The sequence below is a fragment of the Ciconia boyciana genome, chromosome 5 (assembly GCF_034638445.1).
Source record: "Ciconia boyciana chromosome 5, ASM3463844v1, whole genome shotgun sequence".
Classification (NCBI taxonomy): domain Eukaryota; kingdom Metazoa; phylum Chordata; class Aves; order Ciconiiformes; family Ciconiidae; genus Ciconia; species Ciconia boyciana.
The window spans coordinates 85,375,320-85,391,419 of NC_132938.1; the positions used below are offsets into that span (position 1 = coordinate 85,375,320).

Below are 16,100 nucleotides of genomic sequence, written 5' to 3' on the forward strand. Positions count from 1 at the left end.
CTAAATATTTCTGTGGATTTGAGCTTAATGCATGCCACACTGAGATGACTGAGACAGAACAGAGATCCGGACTTTGGCCATCCCGCTCTCAGCTTAAGGCTTCCCACGGGGCAGTTCTTTCTTCTTCAGCAGCTAGGACAAAGAGCCGGATTCGCAGAACACAGGAAAGCACAGAGGAGCGGTGTCACGTAACCAGTGTTATGAGCGGAGCACCATCGCACCGTACCTCTTTTGGAGCTGGCGGAGGTGGAGGGGGATCTTTGATGACCTGAAAGAGCCAAACATATAAAAGCATAAGGAATTGCACTGGCAGCATCCAAAAGCCAACAGAAAATTTTAAGAGTGAACGGTTTCCATCTGAGTCCCCCACATCTGCTTGCAAACTGGCAACCGCTGCTGCCAAGTCCCTTGGGTATTGATTATCAAGGCCTTCTGGAAATTAACACCATCCGTCTAATAGCAAATAACATCAATCGACTGGCAGACACTCTTTGGGCAGACGTGTCTGCCACTTTGCTTCCTGACCGGATAAGACTCAGTCATTCTAAGTAATAGCCTGTGATGAAACCCTATGGAGTTAATTAGCAAGCCTGGGAGGAAAAGCATCCCAAGGTCTACGTGAGGTCTTGCATAATGTTGGGCCAAGATGCCTGCTTCCCTGTGCCATGCTGCTGGATAATTTCTGGCCCAATGACAAGTGTGAAATGCCTTCTGGTAGCTCAGGCTTCACCTCTAGACATCCAGATCGTTTCCAGAGATCTCGCATTTCAGATCTAATAGTTTAAGTATGTAGCTCCTTGACTGTTCAGTGTGGAGTGCCTGCAAGTGGGAGTTAGATTCACAAGGCTTCTTAAACTGTTTCTGGGTAAGGCCCGCTCTTAGGATAATTCACTTACATTTAGACCTCTACCTACAGTTTTTTCCTGTTCCCTTTCTCACATACATATCGTAGATCTCAGGGAGTTCCCCGGTACTGACAGGAATCCGCTGAACAGTACAGGGAGGGGAAGAGGAAGGTAGCGACCCTCCTAAATGATTAAGACGAAAACTGAATGCACAGCCATTCTTCCACAAGAAAAGCAGGTTTGCAAGCTAAAAAAAGTACTTCAGTGATATCAAGTCATTTTTTGTGCTTGAATATTGCATAGAAATGACTAAAAAATACCCCGTGAATACGAAGGAGTCTAGTTTTGCTATGCCTTAGTATTATACAAACATAACCAAAACTGTCCGTGATGACAAACACCGAAATCTCCTAATACAGGATCAAGTACCTTAATCGAAATATGTCTCATTTTATTCACTCCACACTGTTAATTACAGTACTTTCATTTACACTACCGCGATCTATAAATGTCACTGCACAGATATAGAGCATCATGCATAAAAGAAACTTTTTTTTTTGACCAATAATCAAGAGTTTTCCTTCTTGATTTACATTTCAAGTCGCAGTGCTACCGAGATAGTTACTAGTTACTGTCTAAACAAGTTACAGACTTTTAGCACTGGATACAGGAATTCTATCAAATAAGAGAAATAAGTCATGGCAACCTTGGAAACATTTTTCCACAGCGCTTCAGGTTTAAAATACTGAATTGTTCATCAAGCAAGCTCAGGGTACTTTGAGTGGATTGGAAAGCCAACTATGGATTTTCACCAGACATCCCTTGGCTGCTATGATGTTGCAAAAACATGCCAGGAATTACTTTTCTTTAAATATTTCTGAATACTTTTTCTTCCCACCCATCAGGAATTTTCAGAATACTTAACAGAAATCAATTATTTAATTAGTGAAACATTCCTGCGAGCCAGATTGGAATTACTGCCCTAACTTTACAAGAAACAACAACACAGAGGGATCATGGGACAGATTCTGAGAGATACTTGGATGCTGAGCAAGATTTCCCAAAGCACGAAGATATTTAATTCTCACTGGAAGCAATTAAAAGACTGGAAACGGTAAAACAGTACTTTCAATATATTAAGGGTCACCTTATCTTATTTAATTCCCATTCTTATTTCCCTTTTGCCTGTCTCTAACGATTATCTCAAAAAATTGTATTTCGCTGCCAAGACTGCAAGCTGTACAGGGGGAAAGGCCTCGTTAGGTTGCAGATTTATATAAATACATATTAAAACGGTATTATCACTCCACTTTCTATAGTTCTACAACTCTTAAGTCTTGCAATCTCTCCCGAGCAAAGATGACTTTACATAGTAAACTTCTTTGTGATGCATGCTAAAGTTCGCTTGGGCGCCACGCCTTTTGATATTTACAGAATCAAAATGTCGACCCCCATGAATCAAGAAAAACTCTACTTGTTGGACCTCACTGGGCTTCAAAAGTCACGAGTCAGTGACATTTTTTGTTTGACTCCCTGAGCAAAGGATCTAATCCTATGCCAGCTGCTAAACTCCCTGAAGTTAGAGGGTAAACTTGATTTGAAGCTAACCAATACATTAATTAGCTGCTATTTCTAATAGCTTCAGAAAATGAAACTTGCTTTAAATGTGACAGTGGTGTGAGAAAATAATCTGCTTTGAGTAGCAGATACTCACCCCTGCTGACAGAAGTGGAATGTAAATGCCTGCATCCTTATGTTTCCACAGGCTCCTCACACACTTGCTCTCTCACACGCACACACACACAAAGATGATTTTCAGTCTTGTGTGATATTTCAAGTGAAATCAGTAGAAAGCCGTTTTTAAAAAACAGAAATCCGAGGAACCCATGCAGCTTTGGCAGAAAGCAATGCAAATGTAGCATGAAACTGCACATGCTGAAGATTGTAATACTGCAAATTGATTTTTCCTGAACTTGATTCAGATTGTGTAAAATACAGAAGACTCTGAATAATGCTGCTGTTTTCTTAACCCCATGTAGAGATGGATTACTTCCTGATTTTGTTTTGTTTTGTTTTATTATCATCATCACCAGGCAAGGCTGCATCTCATTTATTTAGCTGCAAAGAATGAAGACCTGAGTTTGGAGGAGAGCCGATTTCTTACAAAAAAAAAAAAAAAAGAAAGAAAAAAAGTTAGTTGCTTCAGGCAACAGTCCCTTTGATCTGCTCATTAACACGTTTCAAATGTTCGCGTGATGTGGGCATTAGGAAATGTCAGCACCAGAGCCTGAAGCCAGCTTGATGCGATCATATGTTCTGATATTGAGGGAAGAGTGAAAGAACTGTCAACAGTGAACTGCCTTTAAAAAAAAGGCAGGGGGTGGGGAGAGAAAAAGAAAAAGGAGTCCCCCTACCCCACCCCAACCTGCAAGTGTACATGGACTTCAGAGCAAGGAAGGCTGTCAAGACTGAGTCCTAGCACGGATGAAGTGGAGTGCCCGAACCACCTGAAGCTCACCACCCTGCCTGCAGGCAGTAGGGATTATGCGCTCGTGTGGCTCCGGACGCCCATTCTGTTCTGTCCGCAACACCTTTTGCCTCTCTTCCGTTTGATTCTGAAGCATGGGATGCTTACAGGGTTTGAGGGCTGCTGCTTTCTTCCTTGCTCCTCTTCTTTGTCCCATGAAACCAGACGCCCTGCTCTGCCAGGGAAGTGGACTCGGAGGAAGGGAAGACGAGGTCCTGCCTGGTCCTCATATGCTGCTTCTCTTGTCAAGGACACTGACACCAAAGCGCAAAACTACACAGCCAGAAGTGGCAATAACATGTAATGTGAGAACCTCAGGTGCAGGGGAGAGGGAAAAGAATGGAGGCACGGTATAATGATCTGAGGAAACGGACATCAAAACAAAAAGAAAGGAGGAGTCAGTATTTGGTAATAGGTTCAGTGCAACAGTATGTGGTTTTGGAACTCAGTATTGTTGTAGCAATGAGTCCTAAAATTACCTTTTCTTTTTAAAGAAACAAGTAATATCCATGAGAGGTGGGAGGAAACAACAGAGGGCACTAGCATTTAAAGTGCCATGGTTTTATTGCTCCCATAGAAGTCAGGCTGCTTCTTAGTAATAACTCACCAATCTATGGCTCAAGACTTCCCCAGAAATAGCCAGTTACTCCTGTACCAAACATTATATCCAGAAAAGATGGTCGGGGTAAGTTACTATCCCTTAAAGTAAACATCCGGGAGGAACAGACTTAAGCACAAGGTGAATCAGAACCAAGGGACATTTTCTCACAGCTCAGTGCAGCTCTTTGTGGAAATGTAGCTCCACACAGGAGATTAGCCGAGAAAGAAGCCTTCCTTAACGCCACGGTGCATCTTCGGCAGCCAAGGTAACATCTATCTTTGCTCTGCAATTCGTTCTAAAGGGCATCTATTTTAGTTAATTGGGTCCTAGCTTAGCTATTCCTCCACAGCTCTGCATGATGTGTTGATGTACACCTGTACTGTAAACTGAACTCCTTTCACTTGTAACAGGCACAGGCTGGTGCAGCTAATATTTTCATGTATTATACTGGCATAGCTACCAAAAGGGCTGGAAATTAATACTACAGAACTATACATTTGACTTTTTTTTAATGTAGGACTTTGACATAAAAAAATCCAGAAAGCACCTTAGTGATTGTCATTACAGAGTCATCACTGGAAAGAGAATTCCTGCTCTCAAGGGACTGAGATACTGCAATCACTCTTCACTGTAATGAAAGGAAAATGCACAGTATATGAAGTTTTACTATACCACGGGAACTGACCACTGACGAGAACTAACCTCTGAAGACTGACCAATGTGAAGAGTATTTTCATTTTTTTCACTAGGTTGTACATGTGTAAACCTGATGCTGAAAAATAACCATCCACTTGGCAAACAATTAAAACTGTGTGTGCAACTGAATATCACGTGATCGATTGCACTTCCAGCTGTAAAAGACTGATTCTGGGCTAACATAGAGATGCATGGATTATGTTCTGACAGTCATATTCAGCTAGTGACAAAAACTAGAGTTTTAGTGAAGTAACTCGCTCTGAGAGCTCTGACAAACTAAAGGAACAGTAGGTTTCCTGATATCAGTCAACTCAAAAGGAAGTGTGTTTGTCATGAAAAAAAAAAAAAAAGAAAAACTTGAGAAGTCAGGAAAAGGACAAAAGAAAAGCAGATGCTTTCAGAAAAGCAGCCCTTGAGAGAGGATATGATGATCGCTCTCAACAACTATGCACGAGTAGTGAAATAACTCACTCCAAAGTATGTCTGTAATTAGCTGACAGGAGACACTGAAAAAGTTTCCTGGCTTCACTTAAGGATTTAAATTGTATTTTACCTGCGTATTTTTAAAATAACTAGACTTTGAAACACAAAATGTTTGCTCTTCTACCAGCATAAGTCTGCTGCAGTATTATTTCCTTCATGTCCTCCATCTCCCCCTCACCCTGCCCCAGATGACAGATCCACGTGAAATGCCTAACTGTAGCCACTTTCTACAGACAGAAAGTGTAGAAACTAAGAAGTGTGAGGATGGTCTGTGAATTAAGGTTAGCCAATTATTTTAAAATAAGAAAATAGGAAGCTTTCTTCTTACTGATTTCGAATTTTTCTTTTCCACAGGAAGGCTCATGATATAAAATAAAGTTGAAGTAAAATGACAAACAGACAACCTCCCTAGATTTCTGGTGGGACTGTACTGTGGAGAATGAAACAGAAGAGAGTCTTTTCATTAGAGAAGAGCTCGTGGTTCTTGCCTCAGAAACCCCAGACCATGCGGATGCAGGTAGGGGCTGAGGACTTCTTGCCCTAGGATAGCCTGAGGCCTGACGGACTACACCAAAGCTTTTGATTACGTGGGCCTCAGCATGGTCAGGCGAGAAGGCCAGTTCCTCTGCTGGCACAGGTTCCACAAGCCCAAGACAAGACGAGGAATACAGTAACAGCCTGGAAGCTATCTCCACTTCCCAAGTCCTCAGCGCTGTCGTTGAACTGGATTAATAATAAACTTCACCAATTTAAAAACCCCAACACGCAAGGAGATGGAAGGAGAGTTAGTGAAACAGCATTGCTGACTGCTGCTAGAAGGATAAAGGGTGCACTCAGATGAAAAGAGATGCCATGTGTGCAAGGGATTATTAAGACAATAAGGGATTTCCAACTTGAGAGCCTATAATGGACTACAAATACCAATTTTAGTGATAGTACTTTTAAAATGCTCCTTGATTTCAGGGTAACATCTGCATACCAATATGGCCAACAACTTTCAAATAATAGAGAAAAGGCTTTTATCAAAGGTTTCACAGAAATATAACACATGTGCTCACTTAGTAGAAAGCCAGTGAGCAGCACACCAGCATGCTGATGCTGGTTCACGTGTGTGCAGGTCTCAGAAAGCCAGAAGCACTGCTAAGAGTGCAGTCCACAGTGATGAAGCTGGTCTCTTCTTCCATTTTTTGCGTATCACTAATGAAAGAAAACTCCCTCAACAGATGGCTTATGTCATGTGTAGCTCTCCTGTTACTTAACCTATTTCCTATGGTATCTGTGTTTCCCAACATGGTATGAGTTATAATCAGGAGTCGCACATCCAGTGACTTTTTCTAATAGTCTTTACTCACCACTTTGCAGCAGAGGGGCCAGAACCACCACAGCAGACCAAGTGCCGCTAACAGTAACAGCACAAGAACAGCAATAAGCGCTGCTACTCCACTAGACTGCGAAGAAAGCAGAAAGACCATGTCAGCGGATGTTGCAAATGACTGCTACCTGGTTTTCCCACTCACCCCAAAGCAGCTCCCTACTGAATGATACAAATCCCAAACAAATTGTTCCCACTCATCGGATCTTATTCTTGCCAACGGAGAAATTCCTCACAAAGGATCAAGAAAGGGACCTTAGCCAAATTCGTATTTGGCACGAGTTCAGGGACATCCTCTGCTGTAAGTCTCCTCAGTTCCACAAGTTCTGTAGAAGGTAAGCTAGGATGCTTCAACAGGAGCTGCATATCACAATGAATGATGCATCAACACGAAAAAGAGGGAGGAGGTGGTAAGATGCTATTCATGCTATTCATGCTTCTCATGCCCTACATATTCTGGGGCCTGCAAGTCTCAGGTAGTCTAAGGGACTAAACACAGCGTGCTGAACACAGCAGTACCAATGGACGTATTAAATTGAAAATGACAAAACTTTGAAACTTTTTTCTGCCTACCTGTAAACCTAAGTTCAAATTAAGTCATTCACTCATGGGTAACAGGCCCAACTTGTCCCAGTGCAAGCCAGGAATATTTCTGCTGACGTCACTGGATTCATTTTGATGTAAAACTGGTATCCTTGAGACAAGAATGAGGCCCAACTTAAAGAAAAGGAAGGGTACGCTGACTGCTAAGAAATGAGCTGTTAGACACAAACAGGGAAAGTCTCCTAAGTCTGTGTATGACAGATGCCCTTCTCCTCCCGTGAGGACACAGGTCTGTATAGACTGGTGGGTGGGTGGAATTTTAAGGAATCTCTACTAACAATACATATATAAAGCTTTTATGCTTATCACCCCCACATCTGGGGCATTCACACTGTACAGACTATAGCACACTGTAGTACTGCTATTTGAACCTGAAGCCACCATCCTAACAAATTCTGACCGAGCGTTACTGCTTCCAGCAGTACTGCTTTTGATGAAGAAATGAGCAGCCCATCTCCCACCACCTCAAAACCACGTCCTGTAGGTGCTTTTATTCTTACACTTGGTGTTCTGTGCCGCTGTGCTGGTTTAGAACAACACTGAGAAAAATGCAACAGTGACCTTATGAAAACAGAAGTTACTCAGACTTCAGCTGGGGAAAAACGAAAGGAGGGACACCCAGGGAATCACTAAGGCTGGAGTACAGCGTGAGAAATTCTGTCCACGTGAGAAAAGTTGTACTGGAGACACACCATTGCAAATGGAAGGTGAAACAGAGCTTTATTCCAAGTACACGTAGGTGCAGCGAGGCATACGCATTTCGAGAAGCAGGTAAGATGCGTGCCTCGGTGCCTAGATGCAACATATTTTTTGTTTGTTTTCACTGCAGCAATGTGTGTTTGCTAGGGGAGGCTGTAACTTGTAACTCTTGTATGCCAACTAGCCATCAGCTGCTCAGCTATCAGAATTAGTGGAACAATTCTAGCAGTGACCCATTTCTTGCAGTTGCCCATCTGCTACTATGGAAACAGCAGTTCTCCTTGTATGGAGCTGTCTCTGCTGCAACACGTATGAAAGGCAAAAAAAAAAAAGGATGATCAGAAGTACGACAGTTTTTACTGTCAATGCACATCTGTACTCATTCTGTTTCTTGTTAGGGAAAACTTTTGACCACAGAGAAGCATTGTTAGAGTACAGCAGAGCGAAGACAGCCGTACCCAGCAATTTGGTATGATCTGCTTTGCATCAATGCTTTGTTTTTACCTATCTGTTCAATCTTACCGATTTTTAAGGGGGCATGGGGACAGACTTAACATGTGCTGCTTTCTCTGAAAGGACTAAGATAAAGAGAAAAGCAGTCTACAGTTAGTCTCCAGCATCCTTCTGTGATTATACTGTCCTTACGTTATCATGCTGAGAGGCTGCTTCAGCACGCTTTGGTGGAAGATTGAAATGCTTCTGAATGATAAAGAGGCCCTTAAACAGAGAAACATGGTTTAGGTAGTGTGTGTTTCTTCAGCTCTCAATTCATTCAGGCTTTCTTCCTGAAACTGAAGGGCTGAACTGAAATGACTCTGATTTCTAGTTACCCAAGTATTTAGGTTTTAAATGAATAGAAGAAAAATGTCATTTTTTCTCTTTTAGGTTAATTACCTACGAGCTATAAAAACACTGTTGGAAAAATACATGCTGATGAGCAGAAGGTACTGTTCTGTATGCTTCTATGCCTGACAGGAAAGCTGCACTAAAGTCACACTTTAAATGAGACAAATTTAAAGAAACACAGTATCCATGCGCAGCACATTTTCAAAACCTGCATCCCTACGTCGTGGTCTTGCATCTAACTGCAAAAATGTCAACTGTCCTGCCTATGTAATACAGAAGACAGAAGAAATTAATGGAGAGCAGAAATGTCAGATTAGAAATTTTATATATTAAGTCAGAAAAGTCACTGACTGCATAAGTATGTGGTTTATCCTAGAAGCTATTTTTAACTCTTTTCTATGATGAAAGGCTATGATGAAAACATAGCAGAATGTTCACACTACCTTAACCCTAGGCTTAACTTAGGTACTCCAGCCTGTGCTTTGACAAAGACTACCTCCCCTAATTAACAGAGTTGAGAGCCTACGCTCCTTAGTCAGGCACCAAAGTTAGGTATCTAAAGTTACATAGCGTTAGTATCCTCCTGTAGGATTATGACCACCTTCCATACCCAGGCTGAAGTCCTAAGGTTCTGCCTGCTCAGCTTCAGCCTGCTCCTGCTCCGTGGAACTGTGCTGGAATGGGACCCCAGGTGACTGTGTCACACCTGGCTCTTACGACATGATTATATTTATAGCGAGCAAGTCTCTGATGGCACAGAAGCTTCCCAATATTTTGAAAGCCACAGCTGCACACTGTGCTAAAGTAATTTGTTGTAATATATTTAGCAAAATACAATTCACAAGCTATTGAAAAATACAAGCCCCGCACAGACAAGGAACACACAGACACTGCTTGGATCTCAGGGCAGAGCTGGCTGAGGTAGCCTGGGAGGGAAGAATTCCAGGGCTTTCCCTCTACATACAGTTCTGCATATGGTCTAAACCAGCAGCCCCTGAAGCAGCTAGCAAAACAGAAGCAGCAGCAATGAAAAGAGAAAGCCCTGTAACAGAGCCCGTGTCAGAAAGCAAAGGTAAATCTCTAAGCCTGCCACGTAAGAGATGGCTTTCGTGTGTTATTAGGAAGTCTCAGATGATACATACAGCAATACTTCACTTATGTGGAATCCTGCAAAAAAAATCTTCCTAAAATAAAGCTGTTTGCCACAGTAACAGGAAGAATTAAGGGAATTGTTTTATATAACTGCAGAAAAAAATCTTGTCTGTAACCCCCCCCCACACACACACACACACACTTCATCAGGAAATTCAGAACAACTGAAAGCTCTTTGTTGCTTGTACTGGTGTTATAAAACAGGTTCTAAGCATGTCTCAAAATACAGAGGAAGCATCTTAGGACATACATATGTATGTATGCACCTACATATTAAGAAATCATGTATCATTAAGTTATGTATATTCTGTCTGTGTCTGCACAGGTGTATGCGTTAGGTGGATTTGTGCATTCTAAACATCTAATGGGACTTGCCATGTGGTGAGGTTCTCTGCACTGAGAGGTCATGCAATGGTAAAACCAAAAGAGAAACTGGATTTCAGGATTTACATGGAATGATATTAGCCATTTACTTACACACTCTGAAGCAGTGATTGTTAATGAGCTGGACATGAAAGACTGCCCTTCGTTCAAACTCACCAAAACTTCCAGCGTTCTGGAAAGAAAGAGAAAAAAAAATCAGCAGCCAGAAAACAGTCAATAAAAGCGCATACATGCTACGGAGGCACTTGTATGTACAGACTGTTCAAGAGAAAAAGTGTTCCAAGAGAGGAAAATGGGAGTCGGGGCCTCTGAGCTGCACTAGACGTCAGAAGTGACTTCACAGAAATCACAAAGCTAACGTGATTACTTTCTGTTATCGTTTCTAGATGACTCCGATGAGTTTTAAGTGATCGAGATACTTAGCTTCTACAGGGTTGGACCTCATGGCTTTCAGAAACCAATTTTTGGTCCTTCCAGACTGAGCTTTCTTCAATTTATGCTGCTTAAAATGAACAATACAGTCTTCCGCAGGTACTGTGTTGATTATGATTTGGAAATAATTTTAGTCTTCTCGATAGAGAGCTATCTGAGTAGAGAATATCCCTTTTCTATTCCATGTAGCATAAAATACTCCAAAAAGTTTTACATAAAATAAATGGAAGTTCAGTTGTAAAAATAACATTGTTTTGTCTGTTCCATAAACATCTCTTTAGTCATATGCAGACATTATGGATAAAAATGTCGGATAATTATAAATGGTCAAGACTTTCTATAAATAGTACATAAACACTGCATGCAAATAGTATGTGGTTTACATTTTACAAATTAACCCTAGAAGAAAACAACACATGGTGAATGTTAAACATAAGAAGACTCTTCAGCTTCTCTGGCTTGGATTCCCAAGATTCAGACAGTTTATATTATGCATAGATGTAATTAAATAAAAATATAGATATCCATGAACTAAAATGATTAATCATTTATACCGTTCTTACATGTCATGAATTTTTATTCTGGCACAAATGCTTCAGTCAATATGGAGTTCAAAGCTATTTTAACTAATTTGGCTAATTTCTTTTTCAGTTTTAGTAAAAATGAAATAAGTTGCTTCCGCTAAACTCATTTTTAAATGATCTGTGTTATGAATAATTGATCTAACAGAAAGAATAACTCTAATTTACTTCTAATGATTACTGGAATAAGTGAATCAGAACAGATAAAAATAAAAAATTCATTCAATTCCCTTCCAACGCACTAAATAAAGCAAACTATACTAAAACTTTTGTTAGTGATGAATTTTTTTAATGTGACGCTTTTTTTTTTTTCCCCCCATGTTTTGCTTTGCCACTTTAATGAGAAATGCTGTGGGAAATTTCAGCACGACAATTCTGCTCGAGTTTGACTAGCAAAACAATCCTATTGACTGCAGTGCGAGGGGATTTCATGCCGTGCCTTTTTTTCACCAGAGAAGGACGTAAGCACACACTGTGCTGTTGAAACACAGCCCAGCTCCTGACAGGTGTCCCTGAAGAAATTTGTGTGTTTAAACTCTTAAACCTTTTGGAGATTTGCGCATCACGAATACATCACACAAAGCGTTTTTCTGTCCAAGTCACTAACCTACAGCCCAGTTATGCTAATGTGACTCTTTCCGGTGTCCTGGGGTTGTCCTACATCCTTTTGCACCCCGGTCGTACCACTGCATGAACTTTGACTGTACAGCCGTAACTGAATCATAGAATCATAGAATATCTCGAGTTGGAAGGGAATCACTGAATTCAGCCCATAAATACTGAAGAATCCACAGCACACAGAAGTATTTTTGGATGGCAACTTGTCAGTTAAGCACAAATTCAAAGAGGAAAGATTATTCTCTTGCATGTTTCATTTTCCCCTTTTAGCCTTGTCTTTTTAAAGTATGACTTAGAGAAACACGCCACAGGCTCCGCACCAAGTTTTGAACTTGGTTGCGCCCAAGAACGGGTGTTCACTGCGGTCACGTTTCCTGAACACAAAAGCTATTCAGCCTTTCTACTTTTTCTGAACTTTCCTAAGTAACGGTGGGTGCCTTCCCACTGACTGATGCCATAATTGGGATTACATTGCTTGGTTCAAAGCCTGCTAGCATTGTAAGAACCCTTCCAACTGCTCTAAATCCAAATGTAGTACAACAAGCCATTTTGATTTTTAAATTAACGTACCGTGTTCTTTAAGAACCTAGATCCTTCTATACCTCCTGCGTTGACTTTATTTCCGATGGTATTTTAACTGTGTCTAAATACATTGCAGGTTTTCCTCAGCTCTTTTATCTTTGGTTGGAACCATTTCTGTAGTCTCTTGTTGAGCAAGACTCCCACTGAGATAAAAAATAACTCTGCCTATGCATTAGTGAAGAACTGCTGGATTTGGCCAGTCACATCTGACTACAGTTGCTGCCAGCTACTAGGGTCGAATTTCCAAAACACTTTCAGATGCTTGCTTTTTCCCCATTTCATTTTTTTTAAAAAAAGTGAATGTGAATCCTCAATTTCCTATCGTTTTTTTCTGCTATCCAGTCAACTCCCTTTGCTGCCTGGCAATATCATCCTTCCTCCTGACCCGTGTGTGTTCTTGTCAGTCAGGAGTATCTTCTAATATAATTTCACAAAGTTGTTTATCCTCTGGCAGTTTGTTGATTCGTGCGACATGCTACCACCAGTCCCAAACCTACGTGGTTGAAAAGGAAGATGCATCGGTGGCTGACTACCGTTGCTGGCACTAGCTGAAATGTCATCTACTCAGGCTCACATGTTTTTCAGCTGAGCAACTAGGACACAAAACACATTTGAAACTTCAGAAGACTTCAGAAACTTTCAGAAGTAAAGTTCTGTTGAGGCATGTTCTCACTATGCTAGCAGTACCTCTAACTGCGACTCATGTTTAATTTCATTCTCCTGTAGAAGAAAGCCTACACAAAAAAACTGCTAAGTCCACTAAAATGATAATATCAATTATTTCATAGAGATCTTCATAAAAGTGGGCTTCCACATATCCCTTAGATCTTTTGGAAACAAATGACTTCTTTTGCAGCAATGCTTCCTACACTCACAACCTCCAGGCTGCCCCCCCACCCTGACAGGTTTGTCCGCAAAAATCTAGGTGCGCATCATGGCTTATCCTGAAGGTGGATATTCTGACTCACTAAAATACTGCATTTCACACTAACTGTTTCAGTACGAGAGAGACAGTGTATCTTAGGAATTCCTGGGACTGTGACTGAGGTGTCGGGCTTTCTTGGCTTCCCTAGAAAAAGTCCGGCTTTCAAGACTTAACAGTCGATCCTGTTAAACTTCTCACTCCGTTACGCTCTTACGCATTAAAGCTTGAAGCAAAAGTCACCCTTTTTTCTTCTACCTTCCTTGTGTCATGCAGCAAACTACATACTCCTGCTGCGATACGTATCATTTTCTTAAATTTATAGGGACTCTCTCTCGCTTTCGTGTGGAACATCTGTATTAGTCTTTTTCTAGCAGTGTTCTGTAGCTACCACACTTAATGCTGTTTGCCACTGTGGGCTTGATGTGTCTTAGCTGAAACATGCAAGGTTTGTGAAATTTAGCTATTGAGAAATGAAGCTATTTTTTTAGACGGTCTTTGCTAGTACATTGAGCAAAACAGGAACCTGAAAGACATTTGGATAAAACACTCCAGAAGAACATCTTAACCCATGCTAAAGAAAAGCATCGTTGCCCAGTATCTTGTGGATCTTGAAATTTCCTTGAACTCACTAGGTTGTATGAAAAATTTTGTATAATAGCTAAGATTTCTAAGTGGACTAATGCCTGTGTTTACACCTTACTGTTTGCAACATAGAGCTGGCCTCTGTTTATGTCCACTGACAAGCTCCACTCAAACAGGGACTCTCCGATGGGCTGAGAAATAGTAACATTACCACTGCTGTCCTCTACTAGAAAAGGCAGCTTTAAATTCCAGCCCCACCAAAAGACGTTTGCTCAGCTGATGTGCTGTACAGGCCTGAGAGCTGCGTTCCAGCTCCATTCACTTATCTAAACATTTTACCTGGGATTTAGGAGGAAAACAGTGAGTAGGTATGTCTGTCTTCTATTCTCTTATGTGACTTGCCCGAGTCCCAGAGGGGTGGTGCGCTGAGTGGGCAGGGTCACCGGGACACAACTCCGGCATTTTAAGCTCTTTTTCTCAGCTTCAGAACACAGCCACACATAGGCACCAGGTAAACGACAAATAAACAATTCCTATTAGAGTGCGTGAGTTGGTGGAAACAGATCCTCAAAAGCGGCACAAAAAATCTCAGTCCAGCAAAAACACCCAGGAAGAAACTTGCCATTTACTGAACAGAAGCGTACTGCAAAGTCTGCTCAGGCCAGTTACGAAGGCCAGTTATTACAGACAGTTACTAAAATGGGGAGCTTACCCGCATTTTTAGGAGGTGCCACTGAGCAAGCTCCTGTCACCCTCTAGGACTGAACGCCACTGCCAGTGAGGTCTACAGCTCTCATCCTCATTCACAGCAACGCCTCTGTACGCCGTTCTGGAAATACAGAAGGCCCCAGAAAAGGGCACCGATAACACGTGTCTAAATGAGAACTGGGCCCACAGCTCACTGACTCCCATGGACTGTGTAAGAGCAGGTTTCGAGTCCCTGGTGCCATGTGCCACCTCGCTACTCTCGACCTTTGCATTCCCCCAACCTTCAGCTGTCAGACAGTCTGACAAACATCCCAAGCACCAGGCTCACTGAACACATCAGCTATCAGGGCAGATACAATGCAGTAGGAACAAGCAGTTTCCCTATCAACTTCCATTCTGATACACAGCTGCAGGGATGAGCCATTTGAGATTTTCCATAGGAGTTGATCATACTCGCTCAGTTCTAGAAGCCACAGAGTGAACTCATACGGATAATTATCTCATCTTCAAAAGGATGAACCTGTCAACATACAAACTCACTTCTTTCCTGAAATTGTCATGTCTGTAGGGTATAAGAAATGCAGGGGTTTTTTTCATTTCTTTAGCATCCACCTGTTTGATGGGCTATGTGTACTTCCGATTCATATAAACACTATTCATTCAAATTTGGAGTTCCAAAAACTAGGTCCCCTATTTCTTCTACTCACTCATTCACAAACATCCAAGCGAAAGATGTATACGTAAATACATCTAGCGTTTACTAGTAACTGTCCACATGTGTGAGGCTTTTAGCTCAGCACTCTGCATAAACTGCAAATATTTTGAAAATAAAATGACATTCAGCAGTGATTCTATTTTTTGAGCACCTTCGTTTCCCACTGGTGATTGTCAGTATTTTGTGAGTGTCAGGTTCCTTCAGTAAAGCTTAAATCAGCTAAGAGCTGAGCCAGGCTATGTCACCAGATAACATTTCTAAATCTTCTGGCCCCTGCTGATACATTTTTCTGTAGACTGGAGGAATACAATTTAACGGGTTATGAGACTGCAGTGATTTTTCATGACAGGCTTAGCTCACGAGGGAAGGAGCAGCACAGGTTTTGGCCAGCTGGTCGTAAGACCATGCCTTCAGTCTCCCTGGTGGAGGTGATCAGAAACGCCTCAAAAATGTCTCCACAGGCACTAAATGCCTGGTTTTATACGTCTGTACGGCCAGATCTCCCAGCAATTACTTATGTGATTTACATGACTACACCCATAGTACCTTAGTTGCTCTCTAAAGACTCAAGGAAAATTGCCTCTCCTTCTGCTGAGGTATGTAGGGAGAGCGAGACAAGAGCAGAGAAGGTGTCATGTCCCACTCTAGCACCAAAAGAAAGACCATGCTGGCATGTGAGGCTCACGTTTGAACCCCCACTGTGCTCGATTCACTGTGAATCTGGTCACACCCAAGCAGCACAGCTACGC

The 16,100-nt window shown here is 41.7% G+C and overlaps 1 protein-coding gene across 3 annotated transcripts in view; it reads right to left on the minus strand.

Moving 5' to 3' along the window:
* Positions 1-16,100, minus strand: part of ANTXR2 (ANTXR cell adhesion molecule 2) — a 123,087-nt gene that overhangs the window by 54,117 nt on the left and 52,870 nt on the right. For 2 of the 3 annotated variants that reach the window (XM_072861276.1, XM_072861275.1), the window contains exons 11-13: positions 10,302-10,380; positions 6,505-6,600; positions 227-268 (exon numbers count right to left, since the gene is read on the minus strand). In XM_072861276.1, coding sequence (XP_072717377.1) covers positions 227-268; positions 6,505-6,600; positions 10,302-10,380 — 217 coding nt within the window. The remainder of the gene's footprint in view (positions 1-226; positions 269-6,504; positions 6,601-10,301; positions 10,381-16,100) is intronic. The other variant, XM_072861277.1, reaches the window with a different exon arrangement.